At 41.1% G+C, this 19,253-nt stretch overlaps 1 protein-coding gene across 3 annotated transcripts in view; it reads right to left on the bottom strand.

Annotated features, from left to right (window-relative positions):
- ADCY10 (adenylate cyclase 10) overlaps window positions 1-19,253 on the bottom strand; it is an 83,371-nt gene that overhangs the window by 41,065 nt on the left and 23,053 nt on the right. For 2 of the 3 annotated variants that reach the window (XM_025430471.3, XM_025430470.3), the window contains exons 11-18: window positions 18,446-18,522; window positions 16,520-16,709; window positions 13,653-13,708; window positions 10,155-10,308; window positions 7,224-7,416; window positions 6,611-6,697; window positions 2,590-2,864; window positions 374-510 (exon numbers count right to left, since the gene is read on the bottom strand). In XM_025430471.3, coding sequence (XP_025286256.1) covers window positions 374-510; window positions 2,590-2,864; window positions 6,611-6,697; window positions 7,224-7,416; window positions 10,155-10,308; window positions 13,653-13,708; window positions 16,520-16,709; window positions 18,446-18,522 — 1,169 coding nt within the window. The remainder of the gene's footprint in view (window positions 1-373; window positions 511-2,589; window positions 2,865-6,610; window positions 6,698-7,223; window positions 7,417-10,154; window positions 10,309-13,652; window positions 13,709-16,519; window positions 16,710-18,445; window positions 18,523-19,253) is intronic. The other variant, XM_025430472.3, reaches the window with a different exon arrangement.

Here is a 19,253-nt window from a genome sequence, read left to right as displayed (position 1 = left end):
CTCGTATGTCTCTGCAGCATGGGAACCCTGTTGACAATCCACTTTGAGCTAGAAGTTCTACCTCTGGAAATCAAGGGATTTTGTCCCCCCAACTTAACATCTAACTTCTCTCTTCTGTGTTGATCCTGGGCTTTAAGATTCCCTAGTGTTCTTCCATGTTCTGCCCAAGAACAGCATTTGCAGTGTTCTTCCACCCAGTTCAATGAGTCTCCACAATCACAGTTAAGTTCTCTATAGAGAACTTGGATATCAGGTCCAAGGCTCCTTGCCTCCCCAAACCTCCTGACCCTGTAACATGATACAGCCTATGGAAAACCCATTCCTGCCCTCTCTGCAAAAGGAGCTAGAGAAAGAGCCTGAACTGGGGACTTACTGAACAGATTATTCCAAGACACGTTGGTCTTTTCCTCAGACTCCATCGGTTGGAAAACGAGTACCCTGTGATGGTCAAGGTTTTTTAGCAATTCTTCACAGTAAAATGGAATCCCACAGCTTCCCTCCACCAGGTATCTGCAGTGGAAACAAGGAGACCTCTTTATACCAAACAACCATTTTTTAGGAAGCAAAAATAATTGACTCATTTAATTATTTGAAAGTAACTCTATCTGAAACTAATATTATTCTCTATTTGTTTCTGTTCGTTTTCCTTTTGTAGGGTCACTTTTTAATTTTCCTTTCATTTTTATTATTTATTTATTTTAAATATTTTATTTATTTATTCATGAGAGACAGAGAGAGGCAGAGACCCAGGCAGAGGGAGAAGCAGGCTCCCTGCGGGGAGCCTGATGCAGGACTCTATCCCAGGACCCCCGGGATCACGAACTGAACTGAAGGCAGATGCTCAACCACTGAGCCACCCAGGTGTCCCTCTTTCATTTTTAAAAATTAAATAAAACATTTACATTTTTTCAAAGCCAACACTAGACACTCAGGTACATCAGCAGTCTTGACTCCCTTGCTCTCCTTATAAATAACCACACCAGTCAGTTTCTGGTTTATCTTTCAATGTTTCTTTTAAAAAATGTAAACAGAGGGATCCCTGGGTGGCGCAGCGGTTTAGCGCCTGCCTTTGGCCCAGGGCGTGATCCTGGAGATCCGGGATCGAATCCCACATCGGGCTCCCGGTGCATGGAGCCTGCTTCTCCCTCTGCCTATGTCTCTGCCTCTCTCTCTCTCTCTCTCTCTCTCTCTCTCTCTCTGACTATCATAAATTAAAAAAAAAATTAAAAAAAATGTAAACAGAAACACACAGACTTATTTCACTCCTTTTTCCTTAAAAGACAGGATGTTACACATGCTGCACACTTGGCTACACCTTGTTTTTTCACCCAAGAATGTATCCTGCTCATCCCCCCATATCAGCAGATCTTTCTCATTCTTTGTAATGCCATATAGTGCTTCATTGTGTACATCCATCCTATTTTATCCTACCATCTTCTTAGAGATGGACATCTGGATTGTTCTCAGTCTTTTGCTAGTACAAATAATTCCTCAACAAACCTTTGTCCATATGTCACTTTATACTTTTGTTTAATATATCTTTGAGATAGATTCCTAGAATTGGGGTTACTAGATCAAAAGGTAAATGCTTATACATATATATATAATATATATATATAGTATATATATATATACATAGTATAAATATACATATATAAGTATATATATATACACACACACACACTAAATATATACATACAAATATAGAGAGAAAGACAGAGGCAGAGCAAGAGACAAAGGAAAAGAGCATGCCAAATTCATGCCTGGAGTTATTTTAAATGAGACTGTGCAAGACATCCTTCTTCTAGAAGCAAGGCAAATCCATTAGGAAGAATGGATGTAGATACTAAGGTGGGTTGGTTTTTTTTGTTTGTTTGTTTTAGATTTATTTATTTGTTCATGAGAGACACAGAAAGAGACAGAGACATAGGCAAAAGGAGAAGCAGGCTTCCTGTGGGGAGCCCAACACAGAATTCGATCCCAGGACCCTGGGATCACAACCCGAGCCAAAGGCAGACACTCAACCACTGGAGCCACCCAGGTGCCCCACCAAGGTGGGTTGTAAACAGCCAGCTAAAGAAGGGGCCCTGCCCATGCTGTGAAGGCCACCCCTGTCTGGACCCCAGTAGGGGAGTCATTGAGAAGCTCAGAAAGCAGTAGTTCGAGAGCCAGCCTTCCACACCTGCCATAGACAGAACACCAATTCCAGCCTACCTTAAGGCCAGCTGAGTGAGACCTTGCTTATTTGCAGGCTGTGTCTTTAAAGCTTACCAGTTTGCCTGTGTGGACGCCCTCTGTCACTGTTGATTAAATTGAGCACGCCCATAGCCAGCATAATGAGAGGGAAGCAAAACTCACATCTTTGAGCAAAATTTGAGAAAGCGTAACAGGAGCACAAACAAGGAAAAGGTAAGCAGGGTCCCTCATGCCAACCATGATAAAAGGCTCTTTTGAAAGGTAGGACCAGTGAAAATATGGAAATAGGCATATTCCATATTCTTTCAGATAGATCTTAAGAAACATGATGAAGTCTGGATCTGGAGAATGGATATAGATGTGAATACCTCAGGAGAGAAACAGGATACTCACGTGTCCAGTTCCTTTGTGATGCCCCTGACATTGAGGTCCAGGCAGACCTTGTTGCGAATATCCTTTGGCTGCACGGCTCCAAGAGTGACGTAAGTGGTGTTCCTGTTCTTCATGATGGCATTGGCAGCTTCACAGGGTGTGTCAATGAAGGGAGACAGGGACATGATGATGAAGATAGGAACAGTCCGGATAAGCTTCTCCATAAAGGCCCAGGAAGCTGGATCAACAAACTGGCCCTCATCGATGATAAAAATAATCTTTTCCTCTTTCACTGTCTGCACAAGGTAGAGAAAAAGGAAAATGCTGTAGGACCTTGGGTTTTTATTCATGGGTATAGGTAAGTGTGTGTATGCACTCAGTTTTGTGGTGCTCAATTCAAATATTAAAATCTTTCCGAGGGCAGCCCCGGTGTCACAGCGGTTTAGCGCCACCTGCAGCCCAGGGTGTGATCCTGGAGACCTGGGATCGAGTCCCCATGTTGGGCTCCCTGCATGGAGCCTGCTTCTCCCTCTGCCTGTGTCTCTGCCTCTCTCTCTCTCTGTGTCTCTCATGAATAAATAAATAAAATCTTAAAAAAAATAAAATCTTTCCGATACATTTGTATTAATTTAGATTCCATTAACTTGTAATTTGTGGCCATTTGGACAGAGCTGGCTGGAATGGATTCTTAGTCAAATCCTCGTGTAAAGATAATGCAAATGTGGGGGATCAATGGAGTTACAGCCAAGTAAAAGCACCCACTGCATAAAAATGACTGATATGTTTACCACAAGTCATTTTAATCTCTTGACAAATGAAGATCTCCTGGCTTTATCTAATTGACATTTATTCAACCAACATGTATGTATTCAACACATACTAACTGAGCATCTACTGGGCAAGGTGCTAATACACAGTGCAGAAGGAAACTGACCTAGTTTATGTTGTTCTAGCACCAACTACGGTATATGTTACGCTTGAAAATTGATCACGTGTCCCTTTCCTTGTATAGGTTCCCTTTCTCCTACTAGTCTGAATTATTTATTCGCTCATCAAGTATTTATTAAGCAGCCATCAGGGTTGGGTTTTGTTCTAGGTGCTGGGGATACAGTATTAAACAAAATAGGGGCTTACATTTTATTTTTTTATTTTTCATTTTAAAAAATATTCTATTTATTTATTCATGAGAGACAGAGAGAGAGGCAGAGACAGGCAGAGGGAGAAGCAGGCTCCTCACAAGAGAACCCAACGTGGGACTTAATCCCCCAACCTGGGATCACGCCCTGAGCCGAAGGCAGACACTCGACCACTGAGCCACCCAGGTGTCCCAAGAGCATACATTTTAGGGTCAGCCCCTTGCAGAGCGGGCCCTGCATCCCACTGTGTGAGGTGTCTACACGGAGAGGACCTTCTCTGCTCTTACTGCTTCACACTGCTCTTCACCTCTTCTGGCTCCCTCTGGGGAGATGCTCGATTAGCCCATTCTTCCCTTCATGTTTTTATAAATGAAAGCAGCAAAGCTACTTTAAAATTTAAAATTTCACAAGACAATCATTATAAAGTATTATAATCTGTTTTATTATATATACATAATAAGTCTGACCTTACAAACCAATTCTGTGACCAGAGATTTAGCTCTTCAATGATCTGAGGACATTTTAATAGGGAAGGTAGCATTATATTTATTTTGTTTTTGACTGATACCTTTATTTTCTTACTTTAAAAAAAGATTTTATTTATTTATTTGAGAGACTGAGAGCACAAGTGGATGGAGCAGCAAAGGGAGAAGCAGACTCTTTGCTGAGCAGGGAGCCTCAGGCCTGGGGCTCAATCCCAGGACTCTGGAATCATGACCTGAGCTGAAGGCAGATGCCCAACCGACTGAGCCACCTGGGCACCCCTGACTGATACCTTTAAAAATATAGGGCAGATCAAAATGTGAGTTTTCACTATATGCTGGCTCTGTCAAGCAGGAGCTAGACAAGCATGAATTCCATAGTCCATCCTAGGTCCTGGTTTTTTCATATTTAAAATGAGAAGATTGAACTGGATTCTCTTTGATGTGACTAAAAGCCAACATTTACACTGCACTTACTATGTTCCAAGCACTGTGTGATGCTCTTTACATAAATTAACTCATTTATTCCTCATAAGATTCACAGGAAGTGGTCCTATTGAATCTGTTTACTGAGAAAATTTCAGTTAAGAAACTTGCTAAGGTTGCAAAGATAGTAAATGAGCCGAAGATTACTGTCATCACACTTAGCTAAAGCATAGCTTTTGTGGTGGTTTACAAACTAGATTGCACATCAGGACCAACCGAGGAGTTTTAAAAACAAAAGCCAACAACTGAACAAATTCCTAAGCCCAATCTAAGCCCCTTTGAATCTTTAGGGGGTAAAACTCATAAATTCATGTTTATTAGTTTTTTGGGTTTTCTTCATTTTCTATAGACGGTATTTTTATTCGAGTATAGTTAACATACAGTTTTATATTAGAAGTGGGGAAGGAGAAATTTGTATCAGAAACTTAAGACAATGCCACAAACTTGTATTGATCATTTATAATGTGCCAGATGCTGTCCTGCTCAACAGTAATACAAAAAATGAATCGGGCTCCTTGTCCTTAAGAAACTCACAGCCTCCTGAAGGAGAGAGACATACATATAAGGAACAAATTGTCATAGTGTATGGTAAATATAACAAGAAAGATGTTCAAAGTGCTACAGAATCAGGGTGGAAGAACTAGCATGCCTGGTGCTTTGGGGACTTTTCACCAAAGAAGTGATATTTAAGGATGAATAGCATTTCTCCAGGTTAAAAACAACAACAACAACAACAACAACAACAACAACAACAACTTTTGGCTTCTATGTCATTAGCCTTGGGAATTATTTGCATGTATGAAGTATGGGTTGGTGCGATCTGCCTATGCTCGGGCAGTTATATGGAGGATGAACTGGAGTGGAGAGGTATGAGGCATAAGATTAGTTGGAAGCTATGGAAATGGAATAGAGAGAAGTACAGCAAGGAACAGAGGATGGAGACATTGCAGAGACCACCCATGGGAGAAATGGTAGGAGCTGACAGCTCAGTAGATGTGGTAGCAGCGGCAACCGATGAGGAAGTGGGAGCAGAAGCAACTTTAAATGAAGCTTGAATGAATTTACCATTAATGGAATCAAGGATCAGAACTACATCCACGTGTTATATATGGAAGGTTCTTGGAAATATGGTTCTGGTGCTCATGGGAGAGGCGAGGACTGGAATATAAATTCGGTGATTGTCAACATAGAGTGGATTGTCATGAGATGACTCAGAGATCTAAGATGGGGAGAGTGCTTTTTTTTTTAAAGATTTATTTATTTATTTATTTATTTATCCATGAGAGACAGAGAGAGAGAGAGAGAGAGAGAGAGAGAGAGAGAGAGGCAGAGACACAGGCAGAGGGAGAAGCAGGCTCCACATAGGGAGCCTGGCATGGGACTCAATCCTGGGTCTCCAGGATCACACCCTGGGCTGAAGGCGGCGCTAAACCGCTGAGCCACCGGGGCTGCTCCGGGGAGAGTGTTTCTGATCAAGAGGCACTGTTCTATGTTCTACACAACCCTGTGAGCCAGGTACTACTGTTTCTCTGTTTTATAGATGATGAATCAAAAGCAGAGACAAGTTAAGTCATTTGCTCAAGATTACCCAGGCAGGAAGTGATAGGCCTAAGGGTTCAAATGTTGGTAGTCTGACTCCAGAGCCTACATATATAACCATTTGGATATATACTGTGTCTCATGCAGAGAGAGAAGGAAAGAGGGTTGGTTTTAAGGAGAGGCCAAACCTCGAGGAGTGATGTTCCAGGGACTCTGTTCAAGCATAGCTAAATTCTGAACACTCTTGACTTGAGGTCTGGAAGGAAGGAAGGAGGAGGAGATGCGAATGTGTTAGGATAAAGCTTTCATACACTTCCAAGCTTCTAGCCAATGGCCTTTGAACCCCTCAGCCACCCCCCGTTAGCCTCCTCCATTGATTGACCCACAAGATGCTCTTACTTGCTCCAAAATCTTCATAAACAATGCTTCCAATTGCTTTTGCTTTCTCAAGGTGGTCATCTTGGAAACCTCTCGTGAAATAGGGAACTGTATAAAGAATTATGAGAAGATTGAGTCTGGGGGTATAGCAAAGGGAGCTACTAGCTGTGTGACTTTGGGCAAATCACTTTGCCATTCTGTGCCTTCAAATCCTCATATGTTAGATGATTCACAACGTCCCTTCCAGCTGTGCTACCCTAGATCACTGAGCCTAATAGATACAGGAAGTAACAGGGCATACTCTGTCTTTGCCCTGGCAGTCACCTGAGGGAGCAGAAGGACTCTGCGTGTAGCCCCAGTTAGTAGAGTATACCTCTGATGGAAAGGTGAAGAAAAAAATGAATCAGCAGGTGGCCGTTTGGATTTTCTTGAGTATAGTATTTTTAGATACCTCCAATGTCTCAGGAGGGTGGATGTTCATTCAAGGAGGATTGGGAGTCACTTTCTTATCACCCACATGAGAAAAGGAAAAACTAATAAAATGGCAAAGGGATGCTAAGTCATCCGACCTGAGACAGGAGCTGCTGCAAGTACCCTGCACTCTTTCTTGCAGAGGTACAATCTAGCTATTTACCTGGACATGGAAGATGTCATTTAGGAGACAGTAGAACTTCTCATCCAACAGAGTCTTGACTTTATGTTGAAGGTTGGTCTGTCGTTCTTTATAATGTTTACAAGTATCCAGACCTAGTACATTGGCCATGAGTATCTGGATGGTATAAAAGTTTTGATGGAAGCTGATCTTAGTCAATGCGATAGCAATAGTCCTGTTTATAAAAAAGACAAGAAGCAGAAAAAGGTTCTTAAGTATATTTTTGGAAAATAATAAAGGCTGAAGGAGAGCCCTGACTCTTCATATTCAGTTGTTACAATAGCAATTTCCCAAACTATCTGGAAGCTGTTCATTACTCTGGCTTCAGATACACTCCTTCATTCCACTGTGTCCCTGAGCCCTCCTAAATGACCCTAGCCATGTCCTCTTCTGCAGCTCCACCTGCACCTCTTTGCTGCAAGCCCTCAGACTCTCACCCACACCACTGGGAAACATGCTACTACCCCTGCCTAGCGCCATGATTCATTGCATCACCCTTCCAGAAGCCTGGCATATCTGGATAGATACAAATCCTCTCTCCTATTTACAAGTTTTCAGTGGCTCCTACTACTGAAAGGTGTTAAGTCTAGACTTCTTTTATTTGACATACTAGGCTTTCCCAGATCTCATGATGTCATTTCTTGCCGCTCTGCCCAGCAATCTACCCTCCACCAACAAACTACTGACAGTTCCCTGCACATCCAGAGCTGTTTCTTCTTCCCAAGCCTTTGCGTAGGCTATCTCCCCTGCCAGCAGGTTACCGCTCCTCACAGCCTCATCTAATCCCTCATATCTCCTGCTTCTCTGCAAATCTCAGCTCAGGTGCAGCCTCCTGGAAATCTTCCCCAGGTTGGGTTACAGGCCCTTCTTTGTTTTAGCTTTCATGGTACTCTATTGCACACCTCCATCACTGTCCTCAGAGCATTCTATTTTTATTTTTTCTCCTTCTCTTCCGTGAAAGCTCTTTGAGGGCAGGGATCAGATATTATTCATCTTCGGGACAGTAGCACTTGTCATGGGTTGGCTCATGTCTCCCCCACCAAATTCCTGTGTTGAAGTCAGCCCCCACTACCTCAGAATGTGGTCTTATTGGGAACAGGGTCATTAGGGATGTAATGACATAAGTTAAGATGAGGTGATACTGGCTGATGGGGCCCCTAATGCAAAGTCACTAGTGTCTTTATAAGAAGGGGAAATTGGACACAGACAAGGCACAGGGAGAAGACCATACAAAGATAACAGCAGAAGGGATCCCTGGGTAGCTCAGCGGCTTAGCGCCTGCCTTTGGCCCAGGGCATGATCCTGGAGACCTGGGATCGAGTCCTGCATCAGGCTCCCTGCATGGAGCCTGCTTCTCCCTCTGCCTGTGTCTCTGCCTCTCTCTCTCTCTCTCTCTCTCTGTCTCTCATGAATAAAAATCTTAAAAAAAAAAAGATAACAGCAGAAATTGAGTGATGTTTCTACAGCCCAAGGAACACCAATCATTGCAAGCCAACCACCAGCAGCTGAGGACAAAGGCCTGGAGCAGACTGTGCCTTACAGCCGGCAGAAGTAACTAGCCCAGCTGGCACCTTGATCTTACACTCTTAGCCTCCAGAACGCAGAGACAATAAACTTCTGTTTGCTGAGCCAGCTTATTTGTGGTACTTTGCTACAGCAGCTCTAGCAAACTAATAGAGCACTCAACAGCTCTTGGAATATAGTAGGTACTCAATAAGTGATGGGATAAATGAGTGAATAAATATCTCTGGTTGTTATGAATGATCTCCTTAGCAATGTTAAAGATATTTATAAACTGGCCTTTCTTTTTTAAAGATTTTATTTATTTTTTATTCATGAGATACACAGAGAGAGACAGAGACACAGGCAGAGGGAGGAGCAGGCCCCTCGCAGGGAGCCTGATGTGGGACTTGATTCCAAGACCAGGATCACACTCTGAGCCAAAGGCAGATGCTCAACCGCTGAGCCACCCAGGTGTTCCTATAAACTGGCCTTTCTTAAGCTTGACATTAAAAGACATTAAGGGGCACCTGGGTGGCTTAGTCAGTTAAACATTTGCCTTTGGCTTGGGTCGTGATCTCAGGGTCCTGGGATAGAGCCACGAATCAGGTTCCCGGCTCAGCTGGGAGTCTGCTTCTCCCTCTCCCTCTGCCTACCCCCTGCTCATGCTCTCTCTCTCTCTCTCTCTCTGTCAAATAAATAAATAAAAATCTTTTAAAAATAGAGTAGAAAAACAGCTTAACAATAATATAACGTTTATAAGCATTTTCCCCTTAAAGCTTTGAGGTTCGATGATGAAAGAATATGAGATACCATCATCCTCGTCTTAAGTCATCATCACTGTTATTGAATACCATACTATCCACTGCCTTGAGAGTACCATCAGGGCTGTCCCAGAGAGCCCTCATGACATTTTTCATAAGAAAACATATGAACAGTGCAAGATAAGTACCTTAGCCCTGTCTTCCAAAGGAAAATCCAGAGGCCTATCATTCTCTGTCCCCAGCCATAGGGCTAAATGGTTTGAACTAGTGATTCTCTGTCTGCTAGCTGGATAAATGTCTGTGTTTGTTCTGAAGACCCCATCTAGCCTTGCTCTCAATGTCTGTGCCAGGAGTTCTCAAATATTCTGCACATTGGAATTACTCCAGAAAGCTTTAAAATACTGATATCCAAGCCCTATCTTGCATTAACTTAGGATCTCCATGGGTCAGCATAGCTTCTCATTTATTAGTTCAATATGTTTATTATTATTTATTTAGTACCAAGGGCATGGCACCCAATAACTGAAAGATTGTGGGTGGTTTACATAAGGCACATAATATAAAGGAGAGGAGCATTAAAATAAGTGAAACTCTTAAGGACATCAGGTTTCTCTGGATTCATAAGAAGTAATCATTGCAAGACACTCACCTGTGGTTCTCACCTTGGGCCAGATACTCAATTTCCATAAGCATCTGGCTTTTTCCATATCCTGATAATCCTTCGTACATCAGAACTCGGCTGCAGTTGAACACCAAAAATTCCTTCATCGTACACATGAAGTATTTGATCTCCTTATCACGTCCTGTTGTTTTTATGTTTTAAAAAAGGGGCAAACCTAATCAACATAAAATAGTCTAGAGATATAAGAAAGCACATAGTGATACCACTTGTAAAAATACCTTTTGGGTTTTCCATGGAATTGTTCATGAACTTTCTTGAGATCCTGAGCACTTGAAAAAAATTTTTAAATCTTTTTCTGGAGCTTTCCAGAAATGTAGTGTTACAGTTTGTTTGATCCCCACAAGCAGTGAGGGCAAGTATTCTTATAATGATCATTATAATGTCCATTTAATTTTAGTGTAGAAAACCAAGATTTTGTGTAGCTGACTGCTTAGATTACACCACCAAAAACTAAACCAGTGTTATCTGGCCCTGAGGCTTATATTCTTTTCCTTTTTATTGTTTTCTATAATACACTAGAAGAAACCTATAGATTATTACATTGGAAAATAAATGTATTAAAGTTAGGGTTCCTATATTAAACAATTATGGATAAAATATTTCTAATTCTGGGAAAGAAACTTGCTCTTCATAAATGAGAAATTATACTAATCTCAGGGCTACTAAAAACATTATCAGTGATAAGAACATTCAATTTGCTTTCAGAATTCATGTGTAGATTATTTCTTTCATAGAAACAACCTATATTCTTAGTAAAAATAAGTTATAGTGTCTTTCTGATTATAAAACACATGCTCGCTGTGAAAAATATGGAAAACTTAGAAAAACATAAACATCACCTTGGTTACAATCTGGATGCTGTTATTTTTATGTGTTTTTAAATATATGTAATAGGATGCCCTGACTGAAGTCTCACAAACTTAGCTCACAATCTTTAAAATCTTTAAAGCCAAGAAGGAACTAGCAGAGCTGTAATTTCAAAGGAGTGAGCAATTTCTGTGGAAAGAGCTGGCGACCCCTTCAGGGCTGCTGCTTCCTCCTTTGCTGGATTGGTCACTGCTGAGGGCCCATTTTAGATGTTCATTCATAGAGTAAACACATACCCAGGTGTGGTCTAATGTCTATTGAAAACCAGGACCATTCCTCTAAGCTTCGATGTTTTATACAAAGAAGCTAAGTGTTTACTTGGTAATGTAAATTGCTGGGCATGATTTAGTTAGAACTAGCCTACGGACTATATCCCTTCTTTTGGGTGAAACATTCTCTTTCTGAAAATGCATTTGAACTTCAATATTGTGAGATGTGTCATGCTCTTCTCTGGCCTGAGGCTCACATAGGTAGTCAGAAGACAGAGCCCAGAAGGCCATAGAGCAGCATCTTCTGGCTCTCTATGTCCTATTCACATGGAACCCATAAGGTCAGACCTTATGGATTATCTTTCAACTGGGTTCTAAAACAAGGTCTAGTCACCTTGACTTGAAATACATGCACCTTGTTTCTATCTGGGACAGTTGCATGGATTTTTGATCTTAAACATTTTTTGATTATAGTTTTGTTGATATCTATGCTGTTAGCACATACAATTTCATTTACAGGAACTCTTGTAAAAGAAGGGCACTTCCTATAGTCCTAACCTCTGGCAGTCTCTTTTTGGCTAGAGCTTTAAGGAAAAGATATGTGGGCTTGATTTTTACCTCACACTGGTGGAATCAGGGAAAAAGGCAACTCAAATATGGGCATATTGGACCAATGTGTTCTAATAGGACTGCCATATTGAGTCCTTGATCTTGTAGAAGGGGGTTTGCTGTCAATCATGATCACAAGGATATCGTAGGCTGAGAAGTAAGGCTTCAGAGGAGGGGGGAGAGTGAATATTCCTTCTCCTTTTCAGCCTTCAGGAGTCTGGGCGTCTGCATTTACAAGAAGGGATTAGACTCTGAAAAACACCTGCACGCAGTGAAAATGGGCAAGGCTGCTGACCTTTTGCAGTTTGGGAATGACTGCCTTCTCTCAGACTCTGCTAAAATCAAGATTCTGTCCTGGCAGACAGTGTCCCAAAGTGTCCTCCTAACTGTCCTAACACAGGACCAGGATTTAACCTATGATGGTACTTTTAGGGTTGTTCAACTCTAACAGAAGGAAATTTCAGTGTTCCTAGAAATGGCTGCCTTCAGAATCTATGGGCCTGTCTTCAGGAGGGTCTCTTCCCATAAAGGGTATATCCATCCCTCCTTTTATGTCCACTTCCCTGTCTAGTCTAGTTTTGAGTTAGCTTTCTTACAATAGGGTCTCTGTCACCAAGAATCACAAAAATATCACTGCTACTGCCAGATAGATCACAGATCTAAAGCTAAATTTCTGGAAGAGAATCTTTTTTTTTTTTTTTTTACTGGAAGAGAATCTAAAAAAATATCTTCATGACTTTTGAATGAAGAAAAATTTCTAAAAGTATACAAAAGTACTAACTATAAAAGATTGACAAAATGGATTACATTAAAATATTCTGTTCATTAAATACATAATCAACAGAGTAAAAAGGCAAGCACAGCATGGGAAAGTTATGTACCAGAAAAACAAATGACAGTATACCCATTTTTAGGATATATAAAAAATTCCAAGAGATCTATAAACATACAACCCAATTGAAAAATAGGCAAAAGATTTGCATAGATGCTTTATAAAAGATAATGTCCAAAGGGCCAATAAATATATGAAAAAGGAGCTCAACCATATTAGGGAAATGCAAATGGAAATCACAATACGACACCACTACATACCCAACAGATTGATTAAAATTACAAGGACTGTTTAAACTAAGTTGTTGGTAAGGATTAGGAGCAACTGGAAATCTCATAGCACTGTTAGTCAGAATACAAACAAATACAACCATTTTGGAGATTGTTTGGCATCACCTACCAAAACTCTGCCTTTTGTCCTGACAGTTTCACCCCTACATATGTGCTCGACAGAAACATGTACATGTGTTTGCCAAAAGACATGGATGAGAGTCTATATGGCAGTATTATTAATAAAAACCAAGAACTGGAAATAACTCAAATGTTGATCAATGATGGAATGAATAAATTGTTGTATATTTATAAAATGGAATACTACATAGTGAAGAAAGTGAATAAATTACTGCTACACCTACTACCATGATGAATTTCATAACATAAATCTGATCGAAAGAAAGCATATGTAATTACACATTGTACTTTCCCCTATAGGGATATCACAAACAGGTCTGAGTGATTTAAGGTGTTAGACATCTTGGGGAAAGGGTGAGGAATAAAGTGTGTGAGGGTTCCTGGGAGTACTGTTATTTTTCTATTTCTTTGCCTGGATGGTGGTTGTATGCTCATTTTGAAATAATTCAGTAAGATGCAGGTGTAACATTGGTGTACTTTTCTGAATGTTTTGTTATAGTTCAATAAAAAAGTTTAAAAATCAAGGTCCACTACCTACCCAGCAAAGGGTAGCCCTCATTTCTGTTGCAGATGAGATATGCCATACCAAACATGCTGAAGAGAAGGAAAGAAAAGATGTTAGAGTTAGAACAGGAAAATACCAAGAGCAAGAGGGTTTCATTCTTAGTTCCCAGAAAGTCTCCTTTTCAATCTCTAAAAACAGTCTATCTCCTGATTCAAGGACTACAGATGCCAGGGGGGAAGAGAAAAAGAGAAGTTCTTACCTGGTAATAGAGAGTCCAAACAACTTAACGTAGAGCCTTTACCATAGTGCCTGGTACAGTGTTCAATAAATGCTTGTGAGTCTGCACTGGTGGAACCGAATCCCTTTCTAGGGAAACCAGACACCATTATGGGACCCATAGACTTGGAAATATTCTATCAAGTGCTCAAACAATAATAGCCCACCTTTTGGTGAGTACCTACTATGTGCCTGGCACCATTTCAAGTGCTCTACGTGTATCATCCTTTATTCTTGACAAAAAACTTTTTAAGGAAGTACTATTATGTCCATTTTACAAATGAGAAAATTGAGTTGCAGAGAGTTTAACTTGCCCAAGATCCCATGTGTAGTAGTGACAGTGACAGAGGATACTGACAGAATAAGTAGGGGTGTCTGAGTGGTTCAGGGGTTGAGCATCTGCCTTTGGCTCAGGGCATGACCCCAGGGTCCAGGATTGAGTCCCGCATCAGGGTCCCTGCGAGGAGCCTGCTTCTCCCTCTGTCTGTGTCTCTGCCTTTTTCTGTGTGTCTCTCATGGAAAAATAAAATCTTAAAAAAAAAAAGAAGTATCTATAGAACCAGACCAGGGTATGTACACTTGGCCATTACATAATATGTAATAATATGTAAGAAATATTATTCAATATTTCTTGAAGGAGGCTTTTTGGTCCAATGGATCATTCCCTTGCCTGCACTATCATACTGTTTTGTTATGCCTTTGTTATAGCAGATGCCATCTGCTAATTTTGTATGTTGTATATGTTAGTCTTCCCCATTAAATTGTGAATTTTCAGGGCAGGAACCAGGCCCTGTTCATATTTGTATGTGTATTTCTATACTCTCTTATCTGCAGCAATGGTCTAGAAAAACTAAGAGGCAGCCAGCCTTTGGGATCAGGTAGTCCTGGGTTTCTGTGGTACACTGACTGCATGATGGCCCCATTTGCTCACCCCTACTTGTTTCTATGCCCTGTGCTACGTCACTCTGGAGTGCCCTCCTTCCCTAGGCTCAGTCTTGTGAATGCTTTACCAAAGGATGTTATTAAACACAACAGAGAGACTTGAAAAGTGCTTGGGCTTGCTCTCTCTTGCTCTTCTGATATTGCCACAGCAACATGCTTGGGCCAGTCTGATAAAAGATGAGTCACAAAAAGCCAAACTATCCCCATTATGTCAGCCAGACTTCCCAGTTATCCCACCTGACATGGTCCTGGGTTGACCCACAACCTGTTGAGCCCCAGGCATATGAACAAGCCTAGTCAAGATCAGTCAAATCCAGCCAAGATCAATTAAGCCCCACTTCTTGGTGGGATAAATGAGTGTTTATTGTGGTACTACCACTAAGGTTTTGTGGCTGCCTATAATGCAGATTATTGGGGCATTTTGAGTCTTGGCTTTATTGCTTACTAGATTTATGACCATGGACAAGTCATTTAACATCTCTGAATCTCAGCTTCAAAATTTATAAACTGGAGATAATAATCGATTCTACCTGATATGGTTGATACTAGAGTCAATTATATATTTTGAGGTAGAGTGCCTAGCACTTAATAAGGGTCCACAAAAAATTAGTATTATTCACTCATTTATTCAAACAGCATTTTATTGATGGTCTACACATGCCAAGTACAGTGCTGCAGCCTGGGAATACAAAGGCGAATAATAAAGACTCCTTGAACCAACTGGAGCCTTGATTCTTTTTCTGATCCTTTAAGACCTAGATTCTAGCCTGCTAATATAAAGAATAATACTTCTCCACTTTCCACTTACTCATTCATTTATTCCTATGAGTGCCCACTATATGCCAAGTACTGGGCATATAAAAATGGACAAGAAACAGCCACTGTCCTCAAAGAGCTCATAATGTAGTCAGTGAAAAGCAGATCAGGTCAGTAATTGTGATGCGTATGTGGAGGAGGATAAAGCTGGATTGTCTGAGCTGGATTGGGCAACTCCAGAGCCAGCCTCATGAAGGAATAAATCCCTAAGCTAGATTTCAAAAGTTGACTGTGGTTTCCCAGTAGTCTGGGGATAGGGTGGATGATGGAGAGGACAATCTATTTAGATAGCCCAGAGAAGGGGCACAGGAGGAGATGAAGTTCGAAAAGCAGGTGGTTACCTTATACATCATTTCGAGGAATTTGAACATGATCATGAAGATGATTAGAAACCACTGAAGGATTTTAAGTACCAAGGTGATACTCATACGTCTAAGCTGGGCTTTGGAGAAATATATTTCACTAAAGACCTAGAGAAGGAACAATATCTTCTACTCTTTTGGCCCTATTGATGCCTGGCATACAGTTGGTATGATCAGCATACGGTTAATGATTGGTCACTTTGTCCATCTGGGTCCAAAGAGATACTCACAAGAGGGGATTCTCTGTTCTGTTTGTACAACATTTGAAGAATCACCCTCAGATTATCAGTAGTGATGGTGGAATGGGATCTTACACCATTTATAACATCAGTAGGATAGAGAAAGATAAAGGATTTTGAAATCTGGGCCTTGTTCTGGGAAAGGAATAGATTTTAATTTCATAAGTTGGATTCGGATCCAACATGGGGGACTGATGATTTTTGCTATCATAATTTTCCCACTTCTTTACTAAAAGATACCACAAAATCAATGCCCCACACTCACACTTTCTCATTAAGTCCCAAACACTGATAGACTGGTCCAGAATCTGCAACACCTTTCATAACCTTCTTTGGAAGCTCTTTAAAAAAGTAGGCTGGTAGGTTGCTGCCATTGTAGGTGACAGAGTCACATGTCACGATCCCTGGGTAGTACATCATCATCCTGGCAGCTATGTTGACTTTTTGACCAATTACTAAAACAGAAAGGAGAAAGGAAAAGACCAGGGAGAAAACAGACATTGAACTAGCAGAATGTAATCTGAAACATACTGTCCCCAAAGGGCATATTCGCTTGTTACTCCTTTCGCTTCTCATGAATGATACAGAAGTCTCGCCTTTGATTACCCTTATTTTGCCAATGGTTATTTAAAAATATACAGGGAGTTAACTTGATCAGCTATCAGCACAGTTTCTACCTCTCCTGGGAGGCCATGAGAACAATGTACTCAGAGATAAAAGGGTCTTGTATAAAGAGAGGGTTTTGTATGTGTGGTGGCCACAGGCCTGAGGGCTCTAGATGAGGTACAGCTACAAGACAACCACAAGCTTGGGCAGAGAAAAGTGACTTCAGGAGAGGAACAAAATTGCATCTGTAATGTTCCTATATGTGCAATTTTTCATCTCATTCATTTTCGAAATCAATTAGCTTCATTTGGCAGTTTCTCTCTTTTAAAAAGATTTTATTCATTTTTGAGAGATAGAGACAGAGAGGGACAGACAGAAAGTGAGCGCATGAGCAGGGGGAGGGGCAGAGGAAGAGGCAGACTCCCCATTAAGCAGGGAGCCTGATGCGGGATTCTATCTAAGGACCCTGAGATCAGGACCTGAGCCAAAGGCAGACGCTTAACCAGCTGAGCCACTCAGGCACCCCGTGGGCAATTTCTTAAAAGTGAGTAAACAGGGCTGGGAGGGATGTGTGTGTAAGACAGACTCAGGGAATATTTTAAAGGGTAATACACTGTGGTACATAGAGTCTGTAGCAAGCTGTGCAGGTTTGATCCCCAGCTCTACCTCTACCAAATTACTCAGGCAAATTAGTACTTTCAGATTCTCCCATGCCTCCATTTCCTGATCTGTAAGTGGGGATGATAACAGTATCCCTCTCAGGGGGCAGTTTATAAAGATTAATGAGTCAATTCATGCACATCACTTTCAATAGTGCCTCAATGCTAATAAGTCTTCAATATTGCTACTAAGTAGGTATTAATTATTGCACTGTTAATATTAAATATTAACACAAACACTTCTGATCAAGATACTCTTTTAAAAAACTGCATATTATGGAAAATGCATTTATTGCATTTGGCCATGCAATAAAGCATAGTATCATGAATCTCCACATACCTGTCACTCAGTCCCCAAAGTGACAAACCCGTGGCCAATCCTGCCCCATTCTAACTCCCATCTACTTGCCACCCTGCATTATTTTGAGGAAAATCTCACACATCCTATCATTTCAGGTATAACTATTTCAGTATTTTAGATGTATTGTTTCTTAATATCTTAAACTGTAATAGAGTTGAGAAGGGAAGTAAAAGCAGTGAAATCTTGAGATAACATTTACTTTCCATTTCCTTTTGAGATTTGTATTATTTATCAAGAATACCAATATTCTTCTTTAGGATTTTTAAATTGGAATTAAGAGGTGTAACTGTCTAATGTTCACAGGAAATTATTATAAAGGCCTCCTCACTGCATGAGCTGAGGGCCTCTCCTCTGTTGCTCCCCTTGAATGACTATATATTTGATACTCATGTAGAGCCCCAGAAATGCACACTTTGTAAGCAATGAGCTGCCAATAGGCGAAGCTACATGGCTTGGTTCCTCCTGGAAGATTCTAAGCTTTAGAAGGCCATGTCTTACTTAGTTTAGCCCTTCCTCCCACAAAGCAGGGTGGCAAGGTGCGGCGAGATGAGCTAGCTCAGCACACCTGTGTACTCATGTCTCACAGAGTGTCCGATGATTCCACAGAAGACAATCCCGCTGGCCACGCCGATGGAAACAGTACTGGTGCCCGGAAGAAAGCAAGAGAGTTGTAAGGCAAAAGGGAAAGATAATGGGCAGAGAGAAAGTGGGGAGTGTGGGGACATGATGATGAATAGGGCAGGGGGACAGGGAAAGGATTTTCAACAAGTAACTGTCTTTCATTGTGGGGAATTTCAGGCCACTGTACAGGGCCTAGAAATGGGAAGGAGGAACAGTTTGAGACACAGAACTAAGTTCTTAGAAGTGATAAATCAGTTCACTTTTCTGCTATTTTTAGGTATTCATCTGAGTGACTTTTCTAGAAAATAACTTCTCATCACCTCAGGTGGACTTCCAAAATAGAGTGACTGGTTGTAAATGATTTAAGTATCTTATTGCTAGAAAGAACAAAGTCATTATTTTGAAAGGAAGGAACTCAGATATAGTATGTGGCATCAAAAGCTAACTGTGTTAACACATGAGTATGGCTGAATATATAGGTGACTAGGGGCTGACGTGGTGGAAATATTTAGAGCAAGGGGGTGATACCTGTCAAAGTAGAGCTACAAGTTGGGTCATTGGGGTGCTCAGATTGGATGACCCTGAGGGCCTGGGCTTTTAGGCAGCCAGGGCTGGGGACAGTAAATCTTATTTTCTTAACAATTTTACAGTGGGTATATCATCTTGAGGCCAGATCAATATATGAATTTCCAGCCAAAGGACTCATTGTATTTCCTAGTTATTAAAAATAAACTCAGGTCTCCTACATGGTG

This window comes from Canis lupus, chromosome 7, assembly GCF_003254725.2.
Source record: "Canis lupus dingo isolate Sandy chromosome 7, ASM325472v2, whole genome shotgun sequence".
In the NCBI taxonomy this organism is placed as follows: Eukaryota; Metazoa; Chordata; class Mammalia; order Carnivora; family Canidae; genus Canis; species Canis lupus.
The sequence above is the reverse complement of the archived record's forward strand: the minus strand, read 5'-3'. Positions and strand labels throughout refer to the sequence as shown.